Consider the following 27,290-nt stretch of genomic DNA (forward strand, 5'->3'; position numbering starts at 1 on the left):
TAGGTCACTAGGTCAATGTGAAGGTCAAAGTTTTTTTCGGTACATAAAACTATGCATGTGGGCCAAATTTGAAGGCTGTAGCTTGAGAAATGTTAAAGTAGGTCACTAGGTCAAAATCAATGTCAAATTTCATTTTGAAACACGGAACTATGCATATGGTCCAAATTTGACGCCTGTACCTTCAAAAATGTGAAAGTAGGTCACTAGGTCAAAATCAAGGTCAAAGTTTTTTCCAGTGCACAAAAATATGCATGTGGTCCAAATTTGAAGGCTGTAGCTACAGAAATGTGAAAGTAGGTCACTAGGTCAAAATCAAGGTCAACTCATGTCAAGGTTCATCTTGCCACTCAAAAATATACATGTGGTCCAAATTTGAAGGCTGTAGCTACAGAAATGTGAAAGTAGGTCACTAGGTCAAAATCAAGGCCAACTCATGTCAAGGTTCATCTTGCCACTCAAAAATATACATGTGGTCCAAATTTGAATGTTGTAGTTATTGACAAGAACATTTTAAAAGCTTTTCCCTATATAAGTCTATATGAACCATGTGACCACCGGGGCGGGGCCATTTTTGACTCTAGGGGGATAATTTGAACAAACTTGGTAGAGAACCACTAGATGATGCTACATTACAAGTATCAAAGCCCTAGGCTTTGTGGTTTGGACATGAAGACTTTCAAAGTTTTTCCTTAAATAAGTCTATGTAAACCATATGACCCCCAGGGCAGGGCCATATTTGACCCTAGTGGTATAATTTGAACAATCTTAGTTGAAGACCACTAGATGATGTCACATACAAAATATCAAAGCCCTAGGCCCTGTGGTTTTGGACAAGAGGTTATTTAAAGTTTTTCCCTATATAAGTCTATATAAACCATGTGACCCCCAGGGCGGGGCCATATTTGACCCTAGAGAAATAATTTGAATCATCTTGGTAGAAGACCACTAGATGATGCTTCAAACCAAATATCAAAGCCCTAGGCTCTGTGGTTTTGGACAAGAAGGTTTTCAAAGCTTTTCCCTATATATAAATCTATGTAAAATATAGAAATAAACAAAGGGCCATAACTCACTCATAAATTCTTGAACCAGTCTGATTTCAGGGGGACACAACTAGGGTACCAATACATCATTCTGACAAAGTTTGGTCAAAATCCCCCCAGTAGTTTCTGAGGAGATGCGATAACGAGAAATTGTTAACGGACGGACGGACGGAATGACGGACGGACGGACCACGGACGCAGAGTGATTTTAATAGCCCACCATCTGATGTTGGTGGGCTAATAAAGCAGACATGCCTGTACCTGGCTAATATTGCTGGACTAGGTGGTCAGGGCTGTTTTGTTGGGATCAACTTCACACCAACACAATTTCAGGTCATATGGCGACATTCCTGCTTTTCATGGTGGAGTAAGATCCCAGATTTCCATCCCAGCATTATTTCAGTCATTGGGTAGAACATTTCGCAAGTCAGCTGAATGGTTTACTAACATAAAATAATCTTTCACCTCAAGTCAAGTTTCAAAACCCCAGCGTTAACTACAGGGCCATGGAGGCCCCTCTCAACATCATTGAACATGGCTATCTATGGATATGGATTGACTAGGTCAAAAATTTTGCCAACTTCAATATCACACCAACACAGCAATAAAGCCACATTCCAGCTTTTATTTGTGAAGAAATCCATTGATATGGCACAAAATATGCACTTCTGCAATTTAAGTGTAGTGGCCAGTAACCAAATGACTATATAGTGGATAACAAATGAACACACCTACTTGTCCCTAAAACAAATTGTTCAGTCAGATTTATTTATTTGGGTTTTACTGCGCACCAACAAAGTATAGGTTATATTGCGCCAAACACGACTACAAATTTTGGTTCCACATCTCATTTACATCGAAATAAAAACATGAGGTATGGAATCAAAATTTGCATACCTGCTGGAGTCACAGAGTTACTGCAAAACCAAGTGTTAAGTCTCTTACAATCATGCAAGGGTAAGGCAGTGGTTCCAATTCTTTTCATACACAGATTGTCCCAGAATCACATGGGGCTCAGTCAGATTTGGAAAATGGAGTAACCAAAGTTATAGCATTTGGTTACTATGGATACTTGCTATATAACTTTGGTTACTCCATTTTCTCAGTCAGATTTGGAAAATGGAGTAACCAAAGTTATAAAGCAAGTATCCATAGTAACCAAATGTATACAGTAGGTTGCAAAAGGAAACACTTGTGTAGTGGTGCACATTTTTGGCCATATAATGAAAACCCAAGGTTCCCCTCAAGAGCATTATTTGAGTTATTGACAGGTACCTGGACAAAACCTGGATAGAACTACCGACTGCCAGCTCGATGGCTTTCACACAATGAATCGTACACCCCAAGTCAGATTTAGAACTCATATCAATAGTGGGCAAGGGATTCAGTCGGGAACCTTTACCACTCAGCCATGATGACTTGGCTGTACTGTATCCAGGTGCTTAAATGGAACAGTATGGACACGCCGGAACTAGACACAGATTTACCACATGTACACTGATGGACTATGACAAAAAAGGGACACAGCTGGACTAGGCAGGTAGCTCTGGGTGTCCAAAATACATGTACATAAATTTAAATTTATCTGGATAAGACTTGTGTTATCATATGAAGGAGTAAGGGATGACCCAGGAGAAAATGAACAGAACAGTTAGATCAAACTACAATAAATGATTTACTGATTATAAAGACACATACATACAAGGTTTATAACAATTCCATCATACTATAATTAATTTACAAAAACTAGGCTGAAATGAAAAACATATTTTTTTTAGCCTTTTTTGGTATCTTTGTGAGATTCTTTCAACAGTTTTAAACATTATAAATAAAATATGATAACAGAGAAAATGAAAAAGACAAGTGCTGTCATAGGACAGCAATGCTCGACTATTCAAAAGTCATATCACTAAAGAAAATGAAATTGATGAAAACAGAAGTCAAACAAGAAGCTGCGTTCAATAAACGCTCGATGACCCCGGTGGCATCCTTGTCAATACAAAGCAACCCAAGACCAGAACGAGGTCAAGTTCAAGGTCAAACTGAGGTCAGGTGATGTCTGAAGATGAGGAATGGTCACAGGTTACATCTGCATTAGTATCAAATCATTCTAGTAAGGGGAATTGATGCTAGACAAAATGGTCCCATTTGCTTAACCAAGAGGTAGCCCATATAAAGCAACCGAAGTCCAAAATGAGGTCAAGGTCAAACTGAGGTCAGGTGATGTCTGAAGATGAGGAATGGTCATAGGTTACATCTGCATTAGTATCAAGTCATTCTAGTAAATCACTAGATGCCTCCCGCATCAGCAGATGCCGGGGGCATAAAAAGGGGTATACTATTGTTAAAATGCAAACAGAGTAATGGAACCTGAGCAATGCATGTCAGATCATCGTATAATTCTATAAATAAACGTCGGACCTCCATATTTTACGATTTCGAAATTTCATATAGTCTTGAAGTTTTATGGAAGTTCTAAATTTCCTGGTACAGCTTTCCACGAAATATCTTGCGGAAGGTTTTACAAGTTCATGATGGAAGTTACTAAAAGGCGAAAGCTAAGTACCAACAATGGACAAAGAAACCTATTTTACACATCAATTGAACATACTGTCTTACTGAAAGCACCGAAAATCTGTCCATGCTTTGAAACTGAAATTTACATCCATTCACTTTCGCACCAAAACAAGGAATTGTCAAATCTTCTTTATTATAAAGAATGAATTTAGACAGAAACAAGGAGCTGCGTTCAATAAACGCTTGATGCCCCTAGTGGCATCCTTGTCGATAGATTTTGCACCTAAGTCCAAAACGAGGTCGAGGTCAAGGTTAAACTGAGGTCAGGTGATGTTTGAAGATGAGGAATGGTCACAGGTTACATCTGCATTAGTATCAAGTCATTCTAGTAAGGGGTATTGATGCTAGACGAAACGGTCCCATTTGGTTAACCAAGAGATGGCCCATACAAAGCAACCTAAGTCCAAAATGTGGTCATGGTCAAATTGAGGTCAGGTGATGTCTGAAGATGAGGAATGGTCACAGGTTACATCTGCATTAGTATCAAATCATTCTAGTAAGGGGTACTGATGCTAGACGAAATGGTCCTATTTGGTTAACCAAGAGATGGCCCATATAAAGCAACCTAAGTCCAAAATGAGGTCAAGGTCAAGGTCAAACTGAGGTCAGGTGATGTCTGAAGATGAGGAATGGTCACAGGATACATCTGCATTAGTATCAAGTCATTCTAGTAAGGGGTATTGATGCTAGACGAAACGGTCCTATTTGGTTAACCTCGTACTGACGGACGGACGAATGAACGGACGGACAGGACAATCACTATATGCCTCCCGCATCAGTAGATGCTGGGGGCATAAATATTCTCATGGTCAGATTTTATAAACAATGCGTCCCGTTACGGTATGTATTGTCTATGTTGTGTGTATATATAGTCGATAGCTGTTACCAGCATTTATCTGTGGTAATCTAATTAAAAGTTCTTTCATATAGTTACAAGTTAATATCAAAGCAGTTTCAAAGGCCAGTCAATATGCATTCGTGGTACCTTTGCATCAAATAATGACCGCAGGTTTGTTTTACTAGTGCCATAGGTTTAACGTATTTGTATTCGTCTAAGCATGTATAATTAATTCTGTATATTTTTTGGAGTTGCATTGTACATAATATTTCATTAATTATGCTAGAAGAGACTGTGTAATGCTTCGGGGAAATGATTGGTGAACAAATATATCACGTGTTTGGGACTTTTCCTACATTGCACTTCAATAAAACAAGGCTGAAATTTTTGCTATGCAAACAGCTGTCATTCCATTAAACTTGACACTGTGTTTAGGACATGTTGAACGTCCAAATATTAAATATCATCATAGTGAACAAGCTTGTGAAGTTTCAATAAATTCCTATTTGTGGGTATTGAGATACCAGCTTTCAAACAAAACTTAACCAAAATTGCAAAGTTGATAAAGAGCAATATAAATGCCGTAATTTTGTAAACAAGAGTGCCAGAATGTCACAATGGATGCCCGTCATAGCAAATAACGTCATAGTAGTACCTGTATTTGCAAATGGAATTTTACTTCTGTGGTTGTGTTGTAATTCTCAGAGCATCATTTCAAAATGATAGATTTAGAAATAAATTCTTATTATATGATTCAAACTTTGGCAATTTTCAATAACTCAAGAGCCATAACTGTAAAGACACTGGCCTAAAGTAACTACTTATCAAACTTGATGTTTATGTTATATTTAAAACGCAAAACATATTCTGTACAAGTTTGGTAGACCCACAGCCCAAACAATGGCATATCCAATTCCAACAACCAGGTTAAAAAGTTTGAAAAATAAGCGTTTTATAAGTCCACAAAAAATCATTACCAGGTAGAGATATGTTAAATTACACCTCAAACTTGGAAGTAACATCTATGTTGTACCACAAAAAATGGCCTCCATTTTTCCCTTCCGCTAATTATAAAATTATAAAGAATAGATCAAAATACAGAAAAATGGTCTAGTTTTTCCTATGGCCAAAATTTTTGTAAAAGTTATCATGCAGACACTGTCAATTTTGGCAGTTTTGACTAATTCAAGGGCCATAACTCAGGAGATACCGATTCAAACTGGCTGGTTATCAAACTTGGCCAAGATGTTATAGAGATACGCACTTCATATAAGTTTGGTTCAGTTCTGATTTAAAATACTCAAGAAATTGAAAGGATTCCCATTTTTCTGTCCAACCGCAAGGGCAAAAACACAATACATCCCACTTTTTTCAAACGGGCTTACAAAAAGCAAAACAGAGCAATGAGAACTGAGCAGCGAATGTAGGTGCAGTACAGTGAATAAGTGTGTGTGTAGTTTCAATCCATTCCCAACAGTTCTTTGCGAGATACCAGCTTACATACAAAAACTTAACCAAACTGTGATGCCGACAAATGGGTGAGTAACATAGCTCTATCTATTCTTCGAAAAAAGTCAACCTAAAAAGCAAAAATGCTATACAAAATTACATATAAAACCAGCTTATGTACCAAATAATTTTTTTGATTTATCTGCCTGGTATTTCAGCTATCTATAGATAATTTATAAGTGACTGCAATTTCATACTTGTACAGGATCGTCACTATTCAAAATTCTGCACACAGCATTCTAGAATCACAAAAGTACAGTACAACTGGCATTAAGATACCACCTAAGGGAAGGACAAACAATGGTCTCTTAACACAACTGGTCTTTTAAGACGACATAATTTGTTTTGTGTTAACACAAATGGGAATTGAAACTAGATGCCCAAGGGCACCATGTAAAATCTGACATGACCTTTGACCTCTAAATGTGTCCTTGACCTTAGAGGTAGGAACCTGGGGTTTGCAGATGATACTCAGTCTCACTGAGGTTAACTTCCATGCCAAATATAAAAGAAGATTGCTCCATGCATGTCAAAGTTACGGTCCGGACAAATAAATCCGGACGGACTGACACATAGACGGACGCACGCTGCACGCACACACCCATTTGGACGACTATGTCTTCACTTCCATAAACGAGCTCAACAAAAATTGTCTCTTAACAGACATGGTCTCTCAAGCAAGTCATGTGAAATTGTTGTGGTTGAATTTTTTTAATTATATTATATTTATTATTTTAATACTGGACCTACATGTTGATAACTATAAAATCATAACATGAAAGAATTTTGAGTGAAACACTAAAAAATACTCAGAATGAGATCATGGTCACATACATGAATTTGCATTTAACCAGAGTCAGTCTCAAAACTTTTGCACCCAATTCCTTGTTTTTGACCATAATTTTGAAACTGGCCATTGGCAGGGTTGCATTTGTAGACTCAAACCTCTAAAATCAGCTTTATAATTTTGGGACAAATCATGTACAAAGTATAAAAAATTCTAAATCAGTATTATTCAGGTTGATTTTTTTAACAACAAATTCTACTCAAATAAAAATTTTACTGTGATACTAAAAGAACTATTCTATAATATATTCTACAGGTTACAAAAACAAACTAATATTGCGTAGAACTCAATAAACTATTTTTGCTTTTTCTTTACAATTTAGTACAAACTAAATCTAACATAAAAGAATAATATAGAATGGATGGTGAGCCCCTTTAAAGTATATTTCATCATATTGCACATTTTTACATTTAGCACCTGCTGAAAAAAAATAACATATTGTTCTTTTGGCGTTAGTACTGACCATTAATTATTTCAATAATGTCTGAAGTTTGTTCAGTTGTAAACAAATTGGAAAAACACTACCTAAAAAAGCAAAATCTATAAACTGGATAAGAACACAAAGAATACTAATGAAGCTCACAAAACAAATTCAGATTACAACAAATTTGTATAAATATATACTAACACAATACTGACAAGAAGTTTCAAAATAAAAATGCACAACTGACTAGTTACAGTAACAAAACGTTGAGGCTAAAAAATAATTTTAATACTGAGGAAACATTAACAACAAAATTAAATACTGAAAACAATATAAAAAGAGTTTACACGAATGTACTTTGAGATTTTTTGACAATGCTCACTTTACTCCTCCACCCTCTGATTATAATAAAACATGTGGATTCTATTTTGGCTTTTGTTATATTTGCCAATCAACATATTTTTACACTAAACTATAATATCTCTTCCAATTTTTGTAGCTCAGTGTCTGAGAAGTGTGGTAAATTTAGCCAATCACAATCATGTCCAAATTTTATCAAATCAAGTTTACAAAACAAGCACCAAATAAAAACAATGCTCAGACACTCAGACACTAGTACAATGTAAAACAATTATGCTGTGAAGTTGTTATTTGCAAAAAAATGTGCAAAAATAAAAGAAAGATCAATTATTTTATAAGTAATTTCAGTATAGAAACCATAAAAAAAAAAAAAATATGAGTCAAATCAGTTAAAAGAAATTGCATATTCAAATATAACCATGTCTAAATTTCAAAATTATCAAACAAGCACCAAATAAAAACAATTCTCAGAAACTAGTACAATATAAGAACAATTATGCTGAAATTGTTATTTGCGAAGAATGTGAATAAAAAAAAAAGATCAATCATTTTGTCAGTAATTTCAGTACAGAATCCATCAAAAAATAATATGAATCAAATCAGTTAAAAGAAATTGCATATTCAAATATTCTAAATGATATACACACATGTATCAACTGAAAATATTATAGTTTAAGGGACTACTATCTACATCCGATATATAAATTTCATATTCACAAATAATTTCTACAATAACACTACATTAGACAAAATCAATAAATGGAAAGTGACAAAGACCCCTCAAGCAGAGTGTTCTTGTCTATGAGTTAAGGCAAGGATTTTAGTAAGGTATAGGGTTAGGTTCATTGCCTGTGACCAAGACTTTGAAGGTATCATCTGTATATGGTTAGGTCCTTGTCTGTGATATTGACTTTGAAGATGCAAACTGTTTAGGGTTAGGTTCTTGCCTGTGACCAAGACCTTGAAGGTATCATCTGTATATGGTTAGGTCCTTGTCTGTGATATTGACTTTGAAAGTACCAACTGTTTAGGGTTAGGTTCTTGCCTGTGACTTTGACCTTGAAGGTATCATCTGTATATGGTTAGGTCCTTGTCTGTGATATTGACTTTGAAAGTACCAACTGTTTAGGGTTAGGTTCTTGCCTGTGACTTTGACCTTGAAGGTATCATCTGTATATGGTTAGATCCTTGTCTGTGATATTGACTTTGAAGGTACCTACTATTTACGGACAGGTTCATTGCCTGTGACTTTGACCTTGAAGGTTCCAACTGTATATACTTAGGGCCCATGCCTTAGAGGTTGACCTTTAATGTATCTAGCATCCTTGCCTGTGAATTTGACCTTGAAAGTACCAACTGTTCAGGGTTAGGTTCATTGCCTGCGTCTTTGACCTTGAAAGTACCATCTGTTTAGGGTTAGGTTTATTGCCTGTGACTTTGACCTTGAAGGTACCAACCTGTTTAAGGTTACTCCTTGCCTGTAACCTTGACTTTCAAGGTACTAACCTATTTAAGATAAGGGTCCTTGCCTATAATTTTGACCTTGAAGGTACTAACCTGACTCTTATGCCTACAAACCTCATCAAATTTTACTGAACATTTCCCTGAAACTCCAAGTATCAGTTAAAATTTATTTGTGACATAAAATGTTTCAGGCAGACAGAAGAACTCATGTACAGAGACATCCAGTGAAATTACTATGTTCCTCCATTTGGGGGCCTAAAAATGCAACTTTGTATAAATGCATAAATGTAAACAATAAGCAGACTGATAAGCTAAGATATTCACAATAAAACATAGCATAATTACTGTCATTTATATTAAGGAATGTTGAATTATCAGCTTTTAGTACAAATTTCTAACAGACTACTCTCTCCATCTTACTAATATGAGTATTAGAATAATGTGGTATTTTGCACAAAAAAAACAAAAGCACTTCCCCACCAACAACCCTTAGAACACAACTTGAAAAAGGCAAATATTGGTATGACTTCTAAGTATATACCATTCTAAATAAAACTGACAAATACTGCTGCGAGTGTTTCACTATGAATCTTAAAATGTGTCCACAGGACACGGATGCCCCCAGTATGTGATGTGCTACCACTGACAACAGAACACATATACTGAACTTATAGAATGAAAAAGAAAAATTACCATAAATATTGATTTCACCTTAAAATGATTTAACTTTTATATTCCCTTGTTATGGTAAATGTTTGTGCCAAGGTACACTCAATGTCCATCCATTTATACCACAGCTTTAGATCAGACAAATGGATTTTGCATGGGTCACATATACGGGGTAACACTACATGTATATGATCTCCCCCACCATCCTAATTTTTAGTGGTGAGGGCACAAAAACATCACATATGTTTACCTGACTTCAAAACAATTCGCTGTTAAATACTTTGTGCAGTTAAAGGCCCTGGCTTCCAGATCATTCGACAACAAAAAAAGATTTTCTGCTAGATATCTGGAAGTTAATGCTATATTTCTTAAGAATGCTTTGAAACTTAATTACTGACAAAATATATGTTACGGAAACACACGAGAATTAGTTGTTTTTACTTAAATTTTGTAACGCTTTATTCGAGGTTAACTGCCTCGATTATAAATATGTATATTTAACGCGCATTGAGCACTAAATCCTCCATAGCGCTATTGGTAGTGGCAGCAGAAAACTCCTTTATTGCCGCGGCGGTCCGGGTTTGATTCCCGACGCGGTCATCTTTTTTTTTCTTGATTTGGCATTTTTAATAGTTTAGAAACAAAAACTCATATTCTAATGTTCATATGACCAAACTTCAATATGAAAGAAAAATAATTATCTAGCCAAAATCTGGAGGCCAGTGCCTTTAAAGATGGTCAATCACATTTTTGCAACATTTCATATCAATGTAAATCTTTGACATTATATAGAACAATAGTTCTTATGTTCCTATCACTTCTTTATTAAACCTATTGCTAAAATAACTCTTATATTAGTTGGACAACAAGACAGGAAAATAAAAACTTTAAAGAATGCCTCCTGTGAAAATCTAACATGGAAGGAAGTCCCATAAGGCTTTTAATGTTAAAACAAATAAATCTGCTGTTCATGTAGACAGTATGCCTAATGACAAGGTTAGAAAAGCACTACTTTCAATATTGCACATGATCTTATATGAACTGCATCATAAAGTGGGGTAAACAAAACCAGTAGATTGTATAATACTTCCTGCTATCTACTGAATCAAATATTCATACATTTGATAAATTATTGAGAAAACAATGATCCAAAGTAAGTTAACAAAAAATTAAAAGTTTTTCTTATTTGTAACAAAAAATGTGGCAGTTACAGGTCATTATAAGTCTTTTAACCTTTATCATAATGGACATGACTGATTATGCCTTAAAGTTTGCAAACAGTGTAGATAATGATCAGCCTGCACATCCGTGCAGTTTAATCATGATCTGCACTGTTCGCCATTCATTCAGTATCTTTCTGGTAAACACCCCTTTTAACAAACATGTGCAAATGATTAAGCATTAATCATTTTAAATTATGGAAAGATAAATGATCATTTGTATAATGTGTGTCCTGTTATAATGAAACATTTAAATGCTTTCTCACACAAGCCTATTACCAGTAAAAAGTCTTACGAATAACTTCACTGACCTGGCACTAAGTAACATTTTATGGTAAACACATACTGAAATCATTTTATTATCAAGACTGTCAGTTACAGTTCTAATGTGTCAGCCCTTTCTTTCTGAAGATTATATCATTTACACCTCCATCCCACCTGGAAACTTGCAACAACGAATCATAACCTTGTTGTTCCACATAACTTTTCAAGCCACTGGAGGAACCTACCTCGTGCACATATTCTACTGTTAACATTTTTATATTCACTTTGTTCCACGGAATTGTCTTCAAAACATTTAATTCATCACCTTCCACATCCAGGCTAAAGAAATCCACCGTTAATTGATTTAAGGCCAACAGAATGGAATAAAGTGGGAAACACTGTACCTGTACCTCATCTTTGGCAATATATTGTTTTTTTATCCAGTCTTTAGCCTCTTGGTTGTGGACAACTCGACCTCGATTGAATGCTTTGTTGAATGTCATCTGAAAGGTATTTGAACAAAATTTCTGATTACAGTAAAATAATCATTGACAAAAACAATCAAAGCCTTGAGATGTCTGGTGGTTGCGGGTTTTGCTAGATTTATTTTCATTTTAAATCTCTAAATATACATATATAAGAAACACATACTAATGTGCCTCATATCTAAGATAAACTCTGCCTGACCTTACATGAACAGCTGGAAGTCAGTGATGTAACCATGGGCTGGAATACCTAATTATTGACAGGTCTTATATAATCTAAATGGCCAGTGTGAATGGATAGAGGATGAATAAGAACTGCTTGATCATTGATAATTCATCTGCATTGTTCATGAATGGGACTACTTTGTGTAGCACATGAACATATCCTTTGGATGTGATTTGGAATCAAATAAAGATGCCACATGATTGTCAGAAATACACTTAACTTTGGTAGTGGGATAAACCCGCAACCAAAAACTATTTTTACTTAAAATTCAGTAGTGACCAGCGCCAGCGGAAACAAATTTTTGCTTAAAGGGGGATGTTGGTAGCGGTAGGTGGTCATAGCATGTAGCTAATTGTCAGGTTATTAAGAATCATCGTTTCATCTGTTTTATTACCAAGTGATTACTGGAAGCAACCATGACCATCCATTTCCAGCTTGACCATCTGGCCTGTTGTGATTATCTCTCAGTCAGGAATATCTGGAACAACTGATACGGGGACTGGAAACTGGCATTTATCTTATCTGATGCTGTCGTCCAATCGAAGCGTATGCCGTAGGTAATTCTGCTATTACTCAAACACTTACGCCTTACAGTTTAACTCGTCCTTTCAGTGAAAATCTGGTAAAGCATTTGTTGAATTTTTTGTTGAAAACAAAAGTTCTGCCATGAAATTATTGCCTGCATCTGTTTTTAAATGGAAAATATCTACATTAATGTTACTTTTCGCCCTGTGAAAATGGCTAAATCTAGACTTGTCTTACCCAGAGAGAAAGATGTCGTTTTTTTACATGATATTTGCCTTGTTGATTCAGAGTATTTAGAATAAAAAAATTAGGACATATTTTAATGAAAATAGCAAGTCAAAACTGTAAACTGTTGCCTGAAAATATTTGTTTATGATATTGCTCTGTTCTTCACCATCTAAATGCGTGTTAAACCTAGATGATTTTCTGCAGTTTTATCTAAAAGTTCGGAATACTAAATGTAACTTCATTGTCGGCCCTTTTTAAAAAAATATTGTTATTTTAATTTAAATACATTGTATTTTTCACACATCAGTTTTAAGATTAAATTTATTAAACTAATTTTTGGAGTTTAAACAACAATTTCGTTTGAAACATTCCCTACGTTCAAGAAGAATGTTTGTTTCTGTATGTAGAAATCTGACATTATAAACAATAATTATAATTATGGCTCTACAAGATTAAGAAAAGTGTCAGCTTTCTGTTATTTTCCATTTTTTTTATTCAAATCCAACAAAAATCGGCCCTTTGATAAAGGTTTGAAGTTACGTGGTAAACTATTTCTTCAGGGAAGTGAGCTCGAGTTAATTCATAATAATTAAGCATATCACCACATGCAGTCGCATGCTGTTTTTGCTTCAGAATCCCTTTAGATCAATCTCTGATCATCTAATTATCGCCACTTAACATGTTACTGGTAAACCCTTTGAACAATAAGTGTTATAGCTCCATGATTAACATTAGGTAATATGCTAATTACGCGCTAATCGATAGTGGCGAAAACAAAATATCGATCGCTAACGACTGGTCGATATTTACAGGTATGGACGACAGCATAGTACAGATAAATGTATTGATTTATACGGAGTTTCTACTCCCCGTATTAGACCTTCCTGGGAATATGTACTATACATGTATACTATATATTTGCAATGAACAACAAAAGTACATTGATATACTAACTGGTAATTGTCAAAGAAGCCAATATGTACCCAGCCAGAACGCATGGGATCAAGGACCAAACTTTTCACTAATATGTGAGAGATTTCCATTTTATTTTATGGATTTCAAGAACAATTTCTACAGAGAAAATATTTAGGTTTTTATCAGAAATAGTTTATTCTCATTTTTGTTTATTTGATAGTATATTCATTTTTTTTTCAATTAATACCCAGTTTTGAAAATTCAAAATTGACCTTCGGAGTTGTCATTAATAATTTAGTACATGTAATCCTGTAATTAATACAGCTACAAGAATAAAATGTGAAATGACCTCTTTTGAGGTGCATAATGACACTATTTTGAGAGCAAGAATATGTGATTGTTACATTGGTCTTTTACATTTTTAAGTATAGTTCAGTACATTGTAACTATATAGTATAACTGTAATATACCAGAGTCTGAGTGCAGAATGTGGCTCTCAGTTTGAATAATTACATCTAGACACCTCATGACTAGTAAACCAAGTAAAAAGGTACCAAAATTTATTTCGGTACACTTATAACATTTCCATAGGTCTTTCTTATCTACATTTGCAATAGCGCATTTTGTATATTTGAAATTCGAGTGTTGAGTGAGAGTAACTTTTGTTGTAATCCCAGGCCAGGTTTCATACCAACACATTAAATGGTGTCCACTTTGAGTGTACAATGTATTGAATTCATTCTATGGATTTTATACTGCAAATTTATTCTAAAATAAAATTCATAAGAACTAATTTAATTATAAAGATACAAAAATTGCCGTCATAATATTGTAAAAAGGAATACCAAATAGTATTGCATTATTAAAATGGACACGGAATCAAATGCCTACCAGTTGGCATGATTCCAATTCAAAGGTTGAACCGCCCGTCTCATCCTCAAAAGTATACGTTGACTTATGATCTAGTACGATATTTTGATCTAACTTAAACAAGAGCACCGCCTTGCGGGTGCTGACGCTCATCTGATTTTTTTTGTGTAATAGAAATATTGTCCTACCCATGATTTTCTAAGTCTAAAAAGGGCCATCATTCTTGCAAAAAGCAGGATAGAGTTATGTTTCTTGATGTTCAGTGTCCACTTATGATGGTGAAAAACTGTTGCAAGTTTTAAAGCAATAGCTTTGATAGTTTATAAGAAAAGTTGACTTAAGCATAATACTCAACCAAGAAAATGATTTTCTAAGTCCAAAAGGGGCAATAATTATTGCAAAAAGCAGGATGGAGTTACGCTGCTTGCTGTACAGGGTCAGCTTATGATGGTGAAGAAGTGTTGCAAGTTTCAAAGCAATAGCTTTGATAGTTTAAGAGAAAAAGTTGACCTAAACATAAAACTTAACCAAGAAATCTGATATTTTCTAAGTCCAAAAGGGGCCATAAATCTTGCAAAAAGCAGGACAGAGTTATGTTTTTGCTGTACAGGGTCAACTTATGATGGTGAACAAGTGTTGCAAGTTTTAAAGCAATAGCTTTGATAGTTTAGGATAAAAGCTAACCTAAACATAAAACTTAACCAAGAAATCTGATTTTCTAAGTCCAAAAGGGGCAATAAATCTTGCAAAAAGCAAAATGGAGTTATGTTTCTTGATGTACAGGGTCTGCTTATGATGGTGAACAAGTATTCCAAGTTTCAAAGCAATAGCTTTGATAGTTTGGGAGAAAAGTTGACCTAAACATAAAACTTAACCAAGAAATCTGATATTTTCTAAGTACAAAAGGGGCCATAAATCTTGCAAAAAGCAAGATGGAGTTATGTTTCTTGCTATACAGGGTCAGCTTATGATGGTGAACAAGTATTCCAAGTTTCAAAGCAATAGCTTTGATAGTTTAGGAGAAAAGCTGACCTAAACATAAAACTTAACCAGGCAACGCCGACGCAGACGCCGACGCCGACACCGACGCCGACGCCGACAACCGCTCAAGTGATGACAATAACTCATCATTTTTTTTCAAAAAATCAGATGAGCTAAAAATGGTATATACGGAACATTTGCAGACACCGCTCATAACATTTACGATTTGATATTGACCAGCGTATACATACAGTATTCTCATAATTATTTGATATAATTAATCATTGATTACATCATGCTATTTTTTTAATCCCCCGCCGTGGTGGAGGGATTATAGGAATGGTCTGCGTCCGTCCGTCCGTCCTTCCGTCCGTCTTTCCGTCCGTCCTTCCGTCTGTCCTTCCGTCCGTAACAAAATCGTGTCCGGTCCATATCTCCTAAACCCCTTGAAGGGTTTTCATGAAACTTGGGTCAAATGCTCACCTCATCAAGACGATGTGCAGAACCCATGAGTCAGCCTTGTCGGTTCAAGGTCAAGGTCACAACTCGAGGTCAAAGGTTTGAGCCTGCCATTTTGTCTCCCCTCTATATCTCATAAACCCCTTGAAGGAATTTTATAAAACTTGGGTCAAATGATCACCTTATCAAGACGATGTGCAGAACCCATGGGTCAGCCTTGTCGGCTCAAGGTCAAGGTCACAACTCAAGGTCAAAGGTTTGAGCCTTCCATTTTGTGTCCGCTCTATATCTCCTAAACCCCTTGAAGGAATTTTATCAAACTTGGGTCAAATGATCACCTCATCAAGATGATGTGCAGAACCCATGAGTCAGTCATGCCGCCTCAAGGTCAAGGTCACAACTTTGGGTCAAATGTTTGAGCCTTCCATTTTGTGTCCGCTCTATATCTCCTAAACTCCTTGAAGGATTTTCATCAAACTTGGGTCAAACGATCACCTCATCAAGGCGATGTGCAGAACTTATGAGTCAGCCATGTCGGCTCAAGGTCAAGGTCACAACTGAAGGTCAAAGGTTTGAGCTTTCCATTTCGTGTCCGCTAAACCCCTTAAAGGAATTTTATAAAACTTGGGTAAAATGATTACCTCATCAAAACGATGTGCAGAAATTATGAGTCAACCATGCCAGCTCAAGGTCAAGGTCACAACTAAGGGTTGAAGGTTTGAGCCTTCCATTTTGTGTCCACTCTGTATCTCCTAAACCCCTTGAAGGATTTTCATCAAACTTGGGTCAAAGGATCACCTCATCAAGAACTCATGAGTCAGCCATGTCAACTCAAGGTCAAGGTCACAACTGAAGGTCAAAGGTTTCAGCTCTGTATCTCCTAAACCCCTTGAAGGATTTTCATGAAACTTGGGTCAAATGATCACCTCATCAAGACGTTGTGCAGAATTCATGAGTCAGCCATGTTAATTCAAGGTCAAGGTCACAGCTAAAATCAAAGGTTTATCCTTTCACTATCCATAGCAGTGGCGGGGGATTTAGCTGTCCTTCAGACTGCCTTGTTATTAAATGCATCCATAATAAATTGAACTTTAACCAACTTGGTACTTGCATTTTGTTTCAGTAGTTATATACTATTGACGAATTAAAGTTTACTAACTGTGACTACACGACCTCAAAGAAGTAATAGCGAGAATGGCATTGGAAAGAAAATAATACTACAGCAGCAAAAGTCATCGTTTCCTTAATTTCTTTTTATCTTGAAAAAAGAAAGGACTGATAACATCAAGCCAAACCATAAAACACATGTGATGGTAATTAATATGCAAGATAAATATATCTTGCTGACCACTAACTGAGTATCCAATTTGCAGATGACTATTAATTATTGACATGCTGGAGTGCTAATATGTTTCCCTGGGAAATGAACATCCCCCTTTAATCTTGAATAGTGACGTTGACTTTTGAATGACTACCATGGGTCATGTTCGTGACAAATAGTCTTATCACCATGACCGGTGTAGTTACAAAAACTCCTTCAATGCAATTAAAAGTTATGGGGCAGAAACAAATTTTCACTTGACCTTAAACAGTAACCTTGACCTTTACCTGACTAGCATAGATCATGTGTTGACACATTGTCTCATCACATAAATGTGTTAATCCACATGTATTAAATTATGGAGTGGAAACAACTTTTACTTGACCTTCAATAATGACCTTGACCTTTGACCTACAAGCATGTCATTATGTGCACATATTATCTACATATTGCCCTCTATACACATACATTTAGTATTTCCCATTAGTGCCTGCTCTAGAGAGATCACACTGTAAACTATATACTGTGAAATAATTATTATTAGAGGACAAATTTTTGTGGATTCCACAATGATTTATTACATTACTCCATTACACAACTTGTACCTAATATTCCCTTCTCATCCTCATTCTGACAACTAAGTACATGCACAAGACCGCAAATCTAAATTTTGTAAATTCAATTCCTGTGCAAGCTTATGCTTTTGACAGATAACAATATGTATGATCCATTTCCACATTACTCATTAGCAAAAGTTGTCAGCTACTAGAAGAAATATCATTAGACATAGTCTAATATACCGGTACATTACCTCAGGTTGCACATTCTCAATGACAATCATACTGAAAACCCATACTAAAGAAAAAAGCATGCTCCGTCCTCAGTAGACTCCAATCTAGCAATACTTACCAGAGCAGGGTATGGCTGTGGATTAAGGCAAGCGTGCATTGTAAAAGCCTTTCGGTTCTTTGTTTTCAGAACTTTATAGTTGTCTGGATCAGCTTCCACTAGTAAACCATTCCATTTCCGCACTTTCTCAAAGAACAGCGTATTAGAACCTTTCTCTCCATTCAACGCTCCACATTCAACATAAAATCCGCCTTCCTGGTAAAATAAATAGAGAAAATATTTAATCAAAGAATTAAAGAAAGTATACCAATGGCTAAATCTAAACGTATCTTTTTTTCTACAATGAACATTAAGACTTTTGTTGCTTCCAGATATTCTAATAATCTCATTACTGCTCCACTAAGGAAAGTATTTTTCTAGTGTTCACCCTAAGGAAAGTATTTAGATCTTACACTGAAACACACAGATATTGTCAGTGTGTTTAGTGAGAAAGTGGAATGACAAAGTTCTAAACAGATGCATCCATGTACCTTGGGTCTCCATTGCTGAAGCTGCAAATAAACCACAAGAGCCAAGATAATTTCTGCAAATTTCAACATGAGAGCATGCTCAACTATATCAATGGACAGCCACATACAGTTGTACACTGCTATGATAAAGGAATTATTTGCACATTGTATTGTTGTTTTAGAGTAATTAGACACAAGCTATTCATAAAAAGACTTGAACCACCTATTTTAATTTAATGATCCTTGTTAATTTTGTCATACTTTACATAATTATAGTGTCAATTACCAACAATTATCAGTTGGACCACCATATTGTTTATTCAACAGGGTCATAAAACTGACTGCTCTAATTGACAGGTTCACAATGCAACGGTACACCAGAAAATGACACATGTATGCAGTGCTGGTGACTTAAAGAAAGTGTGGGATATTTCCTTCTGAAACTGAAAATGCGCTAATTAAGTCTTTGTTTTGCATGAAATTTCATGTCAGGGAATTTAAATGATATTACAGTATATATATCCATGACTGGGACAATCATCTAGAACTTGATTGCCTGAGCACAACATCTGTACCCTATGTATTTATCTATTCTTTGTTCCTTCTACTGGCAATCTCAAGGCAGTCAAATGGAACAAACATTTCAAACTTTACACAATGAGAATCACATGATGTATTCCCTGAGATGATGAATAAGTAAGTTTGAATCAAATCCCTTGACTGACAACAGCAACTGAGTAACAGTGCATTAAAACCTAAATTAAACCTGTAATTCTAGGCTTAAAGGGTTCATCAATTAATTCAAGAAATATTTGACCTTCTGCCATATGTATCATACGATGTGAATGATGATGCGAAACAAATATTTCAGGTTTGAATAAAATCCATTTAGCAATATTCATGAAGTTAAAACAGATGAAACACATCAAAGCTTTAGCCAGAAATCAGGACATAATTGAGCTGCGCCATGAGAAAACCAACATAGTGGCTTTGCGACCAGCATGGATCCAGACCAGCCTGCGCAACCGCGCAGTCTGGTCAGGATCCATGCTGTTCGCTTACAGTTTCTCTAATTGCAATAGGCTTTGAAAGTGAACAGCAGAGATCCTGACCAGACTGCGTGGATGCACAGGCTGGTCTGGATCCATGCCGGTCGCAAAGCCACTATGTTGGTTTTCTCATGGCGCGGCTCATATGCCAATGTCTATGCATGGATGAGTAGGATAGCTCTTAATATGCTTAATATTGTCGCATGAAATGCTTGGTACACAATGTACACCTTACAATGTAATTCAGCCTGCTATCAATAAACGGGGTCTGTCCATTGGAGTATTCTAGTCTCTCTGGATTCAGAAGGTTATATGCCTCTTTCGATGGTGGATCAATGTAGTAGTCTCTGATTAATTTAATCAAGCGTGGATCATCCTGGTCAACTTTTTCTTCATTTAATTTTTTCATAGCTTCCTTATAATCAAACGAGCTATTTCTTTTGATTGGAATCATCATAGGATTAAAGTCCTGGGAATGTACAACACTCTTCCGTTCTTGTGAAAATGCTCCTTCCAAAACAACATCTTTAGTCATGCCTTGAGAACGGTAGGAGACATGTTCCTCCGTCAGAGGCTGTGTCTGATTCTTGTATAGTAAATACACTAAACCAATCAAAACGCTTGTACCAGCAAGGTACCCAGCTGTAGATGCTTTCATTCTTTCTTCTTCTTCCTTCGACAGAACACCTAAAAATAGAAGAATGAAAAACAAACCCATTGACAAATTTCTGCATTTTTTTTTCTAACATGCACTTCTCCCAATTATATACAGTCAGGGGTGTAACTGTTCCAAGTTATCACATTTTTTAACCAGAGTTATTGCTTAAACTTCCATAACTTGTTTCAGTTATCATAAAATATTACAAAGCCCTCCTGTGCCAATTCCTCATAATGAATGAGACTAATGCAATTCTTTCTTGAATCCTTGACCTTTTATCTTTCCAGCTATACAGTAAAAAATTTTATGCAAACCTGGTTTTAGGCAAGGCTGATAAGGTTTTACAGCAGTTTTAAAGCTATAAAACTCTTAATATCCCATTATGCTTATCAGGTCATGCTCAGACTAAAAGAGAATTTGATTAACCACAGTTTGCTACTAATTTCACTTTAAAGGTCACTTTGTGAGAATAGCAAAAAGTCATTTTTTGAATAACTTACCTGAGTTAACTATATTTTATAACTGATACAGTTTATAAAATGCTTGAAAAAGTAACTGAAATAGGTTACATAACTTAAAACAGTTACACCCCCCCCCACCCCGACTGATATCATGACCATTGATAAGAATAAAGAAGAAATTGATTGCTACATCTATACATTTATTTTAATCAATGTTCATTCATTAATAAATGAATGTAACAGCTGTTTCGCCACTGGAAAAAAAAAGAGTATGACCACTAAATATGACTTAAATACCATGCCAGGTAGTAAAGTGTTTTAGGGAATAAATTCACATGATTCATGTAAGGATATTATTTTATGAGCTGTTTATACCATGCCACTATATCAATGTTCCACCACCACAGTCCAGGGATATAGCCCTGAAGTGACACAGAAGATCTACTTTGGAATTTGCTCTCAGGTTAGATTTTAATCACTTTTTGTGTTCATAATGACACATTCATACAAAAATAAATGGCAACAAATAGCTTTATCATATGCAATAGCATAGCTATTATTGAGGTAATGTCTGTTCTGCATTGCAGTGACCTAGATACTGCTGAAAATGGTATGATATCTGACAAATGGTATTATTAATTAAGGTAGTACTTTTTCAAACGTCTAACAACAAAATAGACTAAGATGCCGACAGGCAACATGTCAAGCCTGCCTTTTGACCCCTAACTGTGACCTTGACCTTTGAGGTAGAGTCCGTCTCACAGAGTTAAACATTCATGCCAAATATAACAAGATTTCTCAATGCATGTCGAACTTATGGGCCAGACAAGATCTAACATTACCTTTGACCCCCAACTGTGACCTTCACCTTTGAGATAGGAACCTGAGGTTTGCGCATGACACTCCGTTTCACTGAGGTTAACATTCATGCAAATAAACAAGATTGCTCAATGCATGTCAAAGTTATGGTCCGGACAAACAAATCGGGATGGATGGACGCACGCACATACACTGAACAGCCATTTGGACAACTATGTGTTTGCTTCTGCAAGCGGGCTCGACAAAAATAAAATGAACAAGAGCTAATTCTGAGGCCAGCAACACCTGACCTTTCAAAAGCCTTGTCACTAAAACAAAAAGAGCTCCGTGGGGCAATATACGCCTGAAGAGTTATATCACAGGAGGATGGAAGAAAAATTTTAAGAAAAAGCAAAATTTTAAGATTTCTTTTGTGGGAGGTGTGTGGGGGGAGATGGGAGCAGGGTGTGAGGGTGTGGGAGGGGGTCAGCAGGGGAGGAATGTTGCAGTGACAGCATAAAAAAGGGCAATAAACTAATGAAAGTTGTTTTGTTTTGTTTTGTTTTGTTTGCGGGGAGCGGGGTATAGGTGGTTCTGAAAGGGGGGGGGGGGGGGGGGGTATAGTGAAAGGATAAAAAACTGGGCTTTTTTCCATATCAGTCTACTTCCAATAAAAGGAGGTAATCCCAAAGCAAAAATGTATGGGTTTTTTTTTCCCCAATTTTGAATTAAAAATTCTCAAATGATTGTTACCTTTTAGGGTTTTTGCTGATTTATGATAGTTTTGCTAATTTGTTTGTATATTTTAGTTATTAAAACAACAGTAATACTGTTGAACAATTACTGAAATGCAATTCATTAATATTTCACACAAAAAACGTCTTTATTATTTATATAGATTTTGTTAATTTGCAAATTTTCCCAAAATTAAGACAAACTCCCAGACCTTTTTCCCTATTCCACTGGTGTTGGTGGCATTTCCCCCAAAATAATAAGAACAAGAGGGCCATGAAGGCCCTGTATCACTCACCTGACCTATTGACCTAAAGATCATCAAGATTAACATTCTGACCAAGTTTCCTTAAGATATGGTCATAAATGTGGTCTCTAAAGTGTTAACTAGCTTTTCCTTCGATTTGACTCATTGACCTAGTTTTTGAACCAGCATGACTCAGATTCGAACCTGACCTAAAGATCATCAAGATTAACATTCTGACTAAGTTTCATGAAGATACAGTCATAAATGTGGCCTCTAGAGTGTTAACAAGCTTTTTCTTTGATCTGACCTAGTTTTTGACCCCACCTGACCCAGATTTGAACTTGACCTATAGATCATTAAGATCAACATTCTGACCAAGTTTCATTAAGATATGGTCATAAATTATGTGGCTTCTACAGTGTTAACTAGCTTTTCCTCTGATTTGACCTGGTGACCTAGTTTTTGATCCTACATGACCCAGATTCGAACTGGACCTTGAGACCATCAAGATTAACATTCTGACGAAGATTCATGAAGATAGTCATAAATGTGGCCTCTACAGTGTTAACAAGCTTTTCCTTTGATTTGACCTGGTGACCTAGTTTTTGACCCCAGATGATCCAATATCGAATTCGTCCAAGATTTTATTAAGGGTAACATTCTGACCAAGTTCCATTAAGATTGGGCCAAAATTGTGACCTCTAGTGTGTTAACAAGCTGTTCCTTTGATTTGACCTGGTGACCTAGTTTTTGACCCCAGATGACCCAGTATCGAACTCATCCAAGATTTTATTGAGAGTAACATTCTGAAAAAGTTTCATTAAGATTGGGCAAAAATTGTGACGTCTAGAGTGTTAACAAGCTTTTCCTTTGATCTGACCTGGTGACCTAGTTCTTGACCCCACATGACCCAATATCAAACTCGTCCAAGATTTTATAGAGGGTAACATTCTGACCAAGTTTCATTAGGACTGGGCTAAAATTGTGACCTCTAGAGTGTTAACAAGCTTTTCCTTTGATTTGACCTGGTGATGATCTAGTTTTTGACCCCAGATAACCCAATATCGAACTCGTCCAAGATTTTATTGAGAGTAACATTCTGAACAAGTTTCACTAAAATTGGGCCAAAATTGTGACCTCTAGATTGTCAACAAGCTTTTCCTTTGATTTGACCTGGTGACCTAGTTTTTGATCCCAGATGACCCAATATCGAACTCGTCAAAGATTTTAATGAGGGTAACATTCTGACCAAGTTTCATTAAGATTGGGCCAAAATTGTGACCTCTCGAGTATTAACAGTCAAATTGTGGACGACTGACGACGGACGACGGACACAGGGTGATCACAAAAGCTCACCTTCGAGCACTTCGTGCTCAGGTGAGCTAAAAAGGCCTGCTAAAGATTGAGAAAATAAATTATTTTTTTGCGGGGGTGTAATGCAGATTGTTGCAGTCAGCACAATCATCGTCTCATAACCACCTGCCTGTATTTCAAGTTTCAAGTCAATACCTTCAATACTTTTTTAAGTCACAAAATACAATGGGCAGATTTGACCTTGCTGTAACCTTTACCTCTAACCCACCACTGTGGTTCATACACTCTGCACATCGTCACATTGCAACCTATGTATATCTCAAGTCTGAAGTACCTTGAATTGTTAATAACCTCTGGACACAAAATATGTCTGACAAATTTGACCTTTGAGCTCAAATTGTGACCTTAACAGAGCAGGTTCAAGTGCTCTGCACATTTTCTCATCGCCACCTACCTACCTACAGTATTTTGCATGGTTATTTAGACATAAAATATGACAGTTTTGACCTTTTAGCTCAGTTTGTGACCTTGACCTTTGACCTACAGAGACAGTTCAAGTGCTCTGCATATCGTCTCATCGCCATCTACCTATATGCAAAGTTTAAAGTCAATAACTTTAATGGATATAAAGTTATGCTTAAGACACAAATTATGACAGACGGACGGATGCACGCGCCATCACATAATACCTCCGTTTGTTCAAAACAGGCATATAAAAATGATAAATAATGAAAACAAAGATATAACAAGTGCAAAAGGGCCTACAATTGTGAGTCAAGGAACTTTCCCCTCTTTTGATATTAAAAGGGAAAACAGATTACACCAAAAAAACTTAATATTGTTAAAAAGTTATGCATTGCATGTCATACAGAGAGCAAGTGTATCAAATTTCAATTCATTCAGAGACACCAGTTTACATACAAAACTTAACCAAATAAGGATGCCAGCCCTTGGGTGAGTGCAATAGCTCTAACTATTCTTCAAACAGTCATCAAGATTTGATGAATTAAACCATTTTATATTAAAATTTTGTGTAAGGTATGAATACAATCTGTTTTGTTGTTACATATTCATACTTAGCTGACCTGAAGATTACAATTCTTGGATGATGAATAATTTACTGCACAGAGTATGTATAGCTAAATTCTGTACGGTCAGATGATAGTAACTATGTATTTAAAACAATGAGAATATGATAATAATTATCCATTGCATATGGACATTTATTTCTTGGAGAATTAGGACCAATGTATTTTCTAGTGTTGTCTGTGCTTCCATTGACGTTTGTACGTGTTTGTCTGTCCTACTGAAGTAATATCTCTGTTATAATCTTATAGAATTGATTCTGTAACAAAACCTCCCTACGTTTTGTAACTGTAATTAATATCAGTGATAGAAGGGATTCTGTAACAAAATCTCCCTATGTTTTGTAACTGTAATTAATATCAGTGATAGAAGGGATTTTGTAACTAAACCTACATAATTAAGTTTTTGTACCATAATTAATAACAATGACAAGAAACGCGGCAATGCCACGAAACCAGGTTTTCAACACTTTTCATAAGAATAAAAAAGTATACTGAATCACAGTGCACCTCTTTAAAGCACAACCCTAACCCTAACCTAACCCTATTTTTAGTAACAATGACCTTGACCTTGATCCCAGAAACCCCAAAATCAATCCCAAGCTACAACATAAGAATAAAAAAGTATACTGAATCACAGTGCACCACTTTAAAGCACATCCCTAACCCTATTTTTAGTAACAATGACCTTGACCTTGATCCCAGAAACCCCAAAATCAATCCCAAGCTACAACTTTATATAAGTTTTCTATACACCAAGTTTCATCATGATAGCTCATTCCTAAGTTAAGTTATTGACCGGAAACCCTTTTTCTATTTTAAGTAACAGTGACCTTGACCTTGACCCCAGAAACCCCAAAATCAATCCCAGCCTTTGTCTTGATATAAGCTACATACATACCAAGTTTTATTCAAATATCTTTACCGAAACAAAAGTTATTGACCGGAAACACCAGTTTGACGCCGCCCATCTGCCCGCCCGCCCGACCAACGACATACCCCAATCTAAGGTTTTCGTTGAAAACCTGGTTAATAAAGAGATTTTGTAACAAAACCTACGTATGTTTTTGTACCATAATTAATATCGATAAGGTAAGATGAAATGAGGACAAAATGCTCTTCCAGAACTAAAACAACACTGAGAACTATAATTCTAAATCTGCCATTATGTGCCTGTCATTTTCCTTTTCTCTCTATTTTTCTTTTTCTTTTGTTGTTGTGTCTCTATTTTTCTTTTTCTTTTGTTGTTGTGTACTATTTCTTCATTTGATGCGTATCTATTATTCAGATGGGAAAAATCAATCATAAATAATTATCAAAATAATAAAATTAATTTTAATAATGGAAATTCATTTTTGTTTTAATATTCAAAACACACAAATATACATCAAATAAGAAAGATTTTAAACATGTTTTGTAGCAGTAAAATAAAGTCTCCCTGTACTTGGATTTCAGTGTTATTTATTTTTTGGTGCTTTGAGATCACAAAGTCCATTCAGTACAATATATGTTATATAGAGTGCCGCTTTTAAGCTAGTGTAAGGGGCATGCAGGGTGTTGCACTTTCCATTACCTCTCATGGAAAACTCAATCAAAACACGTCTGTAATCATTTTGCTTCTATGCTTCCAAAGGATCATCTTTTTTTACAGATTAAATTTATAAATTCTTTAAAGCAATTAAAGCTATTTTTTGTACTGACATTATGCTTGCGAGTTTTAAAGTTTTTGTTGGATCTTTGTAACAGTAACGTGATTTTTACATAATTTTCTCTCTTAATCAGCATAAAAGGGGTCCAGCTGTCGGTTGCCAATGGCGCCAAATGCAACAAAAAATAAATCCTGGCGCTAAAAATCTTCAGTTGGTGAATTTCAGTGGCGCCAACAAAAAAATCAGCAATCAGATTTTTCTCCCGGACGTAAATTTCTTACACTGTGCACCATAAATCAATGCAAGGTAAAGATCGCTCATAATTAAGGACAGAAGACGGAAGGACAGAAGGAGACCATTCCTATGACCCCCACCATTTATGGCGGGGGATTAACAAATATTTTATTTAATTAAATTCAAAGAGATGTGCAAAAATGGTGTTTTTCACGACTACATTTTGCATGCTGCACATATTATGATTTCTGTGTAAGGTACCTTTGACCAAAAATGGCGAAAAATGTGACTGAAAAAAAAACTCTATAACTCCAGTTTAGTGGATTCTTACATTTCTTAAACAATTTGAATAAAATCTTGTAACTAGTAATGTCATACTGCTTTTGTTTTAATTGAGGAAATATACTTCTCAAGTGTTTGGATACTTGGCCTTATTAAAGAACCACTTAAAGATAATAGTTTTCAGAATTTATTCTTTAT

At 35.8% G+C, this 27,290-nt stretch overlaps 1 protein-coding gene across 1 annotated transcript in view; it reads right to left on the reverse strand.

Annotated features, from left to right (window-relative positions):
• Positions 1 to 2,699: 2,699 nt before the first annotated feature.
• The window catches only part of LOC123532763 (uncharacterized), a 54,686-nt gene continuing 30,095 nt past the window's right edge, over positions 2,700 to 27,290 (reverse strand). Inside the window, exons 2-4 of the mRNA XM_045314327.2 lie at positions 19,868 to 20,319; positions 18,135 to 18,329; positions 2,700 to 11,718 (exon numbers count right to left, since the gene is read on the reverse strand). Coding sequence (XP_045170262.2) covers positions 11,335 to 11,718; positions 18,135 to 18,329; positions 19,868 to 20,290 — 1,002 coding nt within the window. The 5' untranslated portion in view covers positions 20,291 to 20,319 and the 3' untranslated portion in view covers positions 2,700 to 11,334. The remainder of the gene's footprint in view (positions 11,719 to 18,134; positions 18,330 to 19,867; positions 20,320 to 27,290) is intronic.

This window comes from Mercenaria mercenaria, chromosome 11 (genome assembly GCF_021730395.1).
Source record: "Mercenaria mercenaria strain notata chromosome 11, MADL_Memer_1, whole genome shotgun sequence".
In the NCBI taxonomy this organism is placed as follows: Eukaryota; Metazoa; Mollusca; class Bivalvia; order Venerida; family Veneridae; genus Mercenaria; species Mercenaria mercenaria.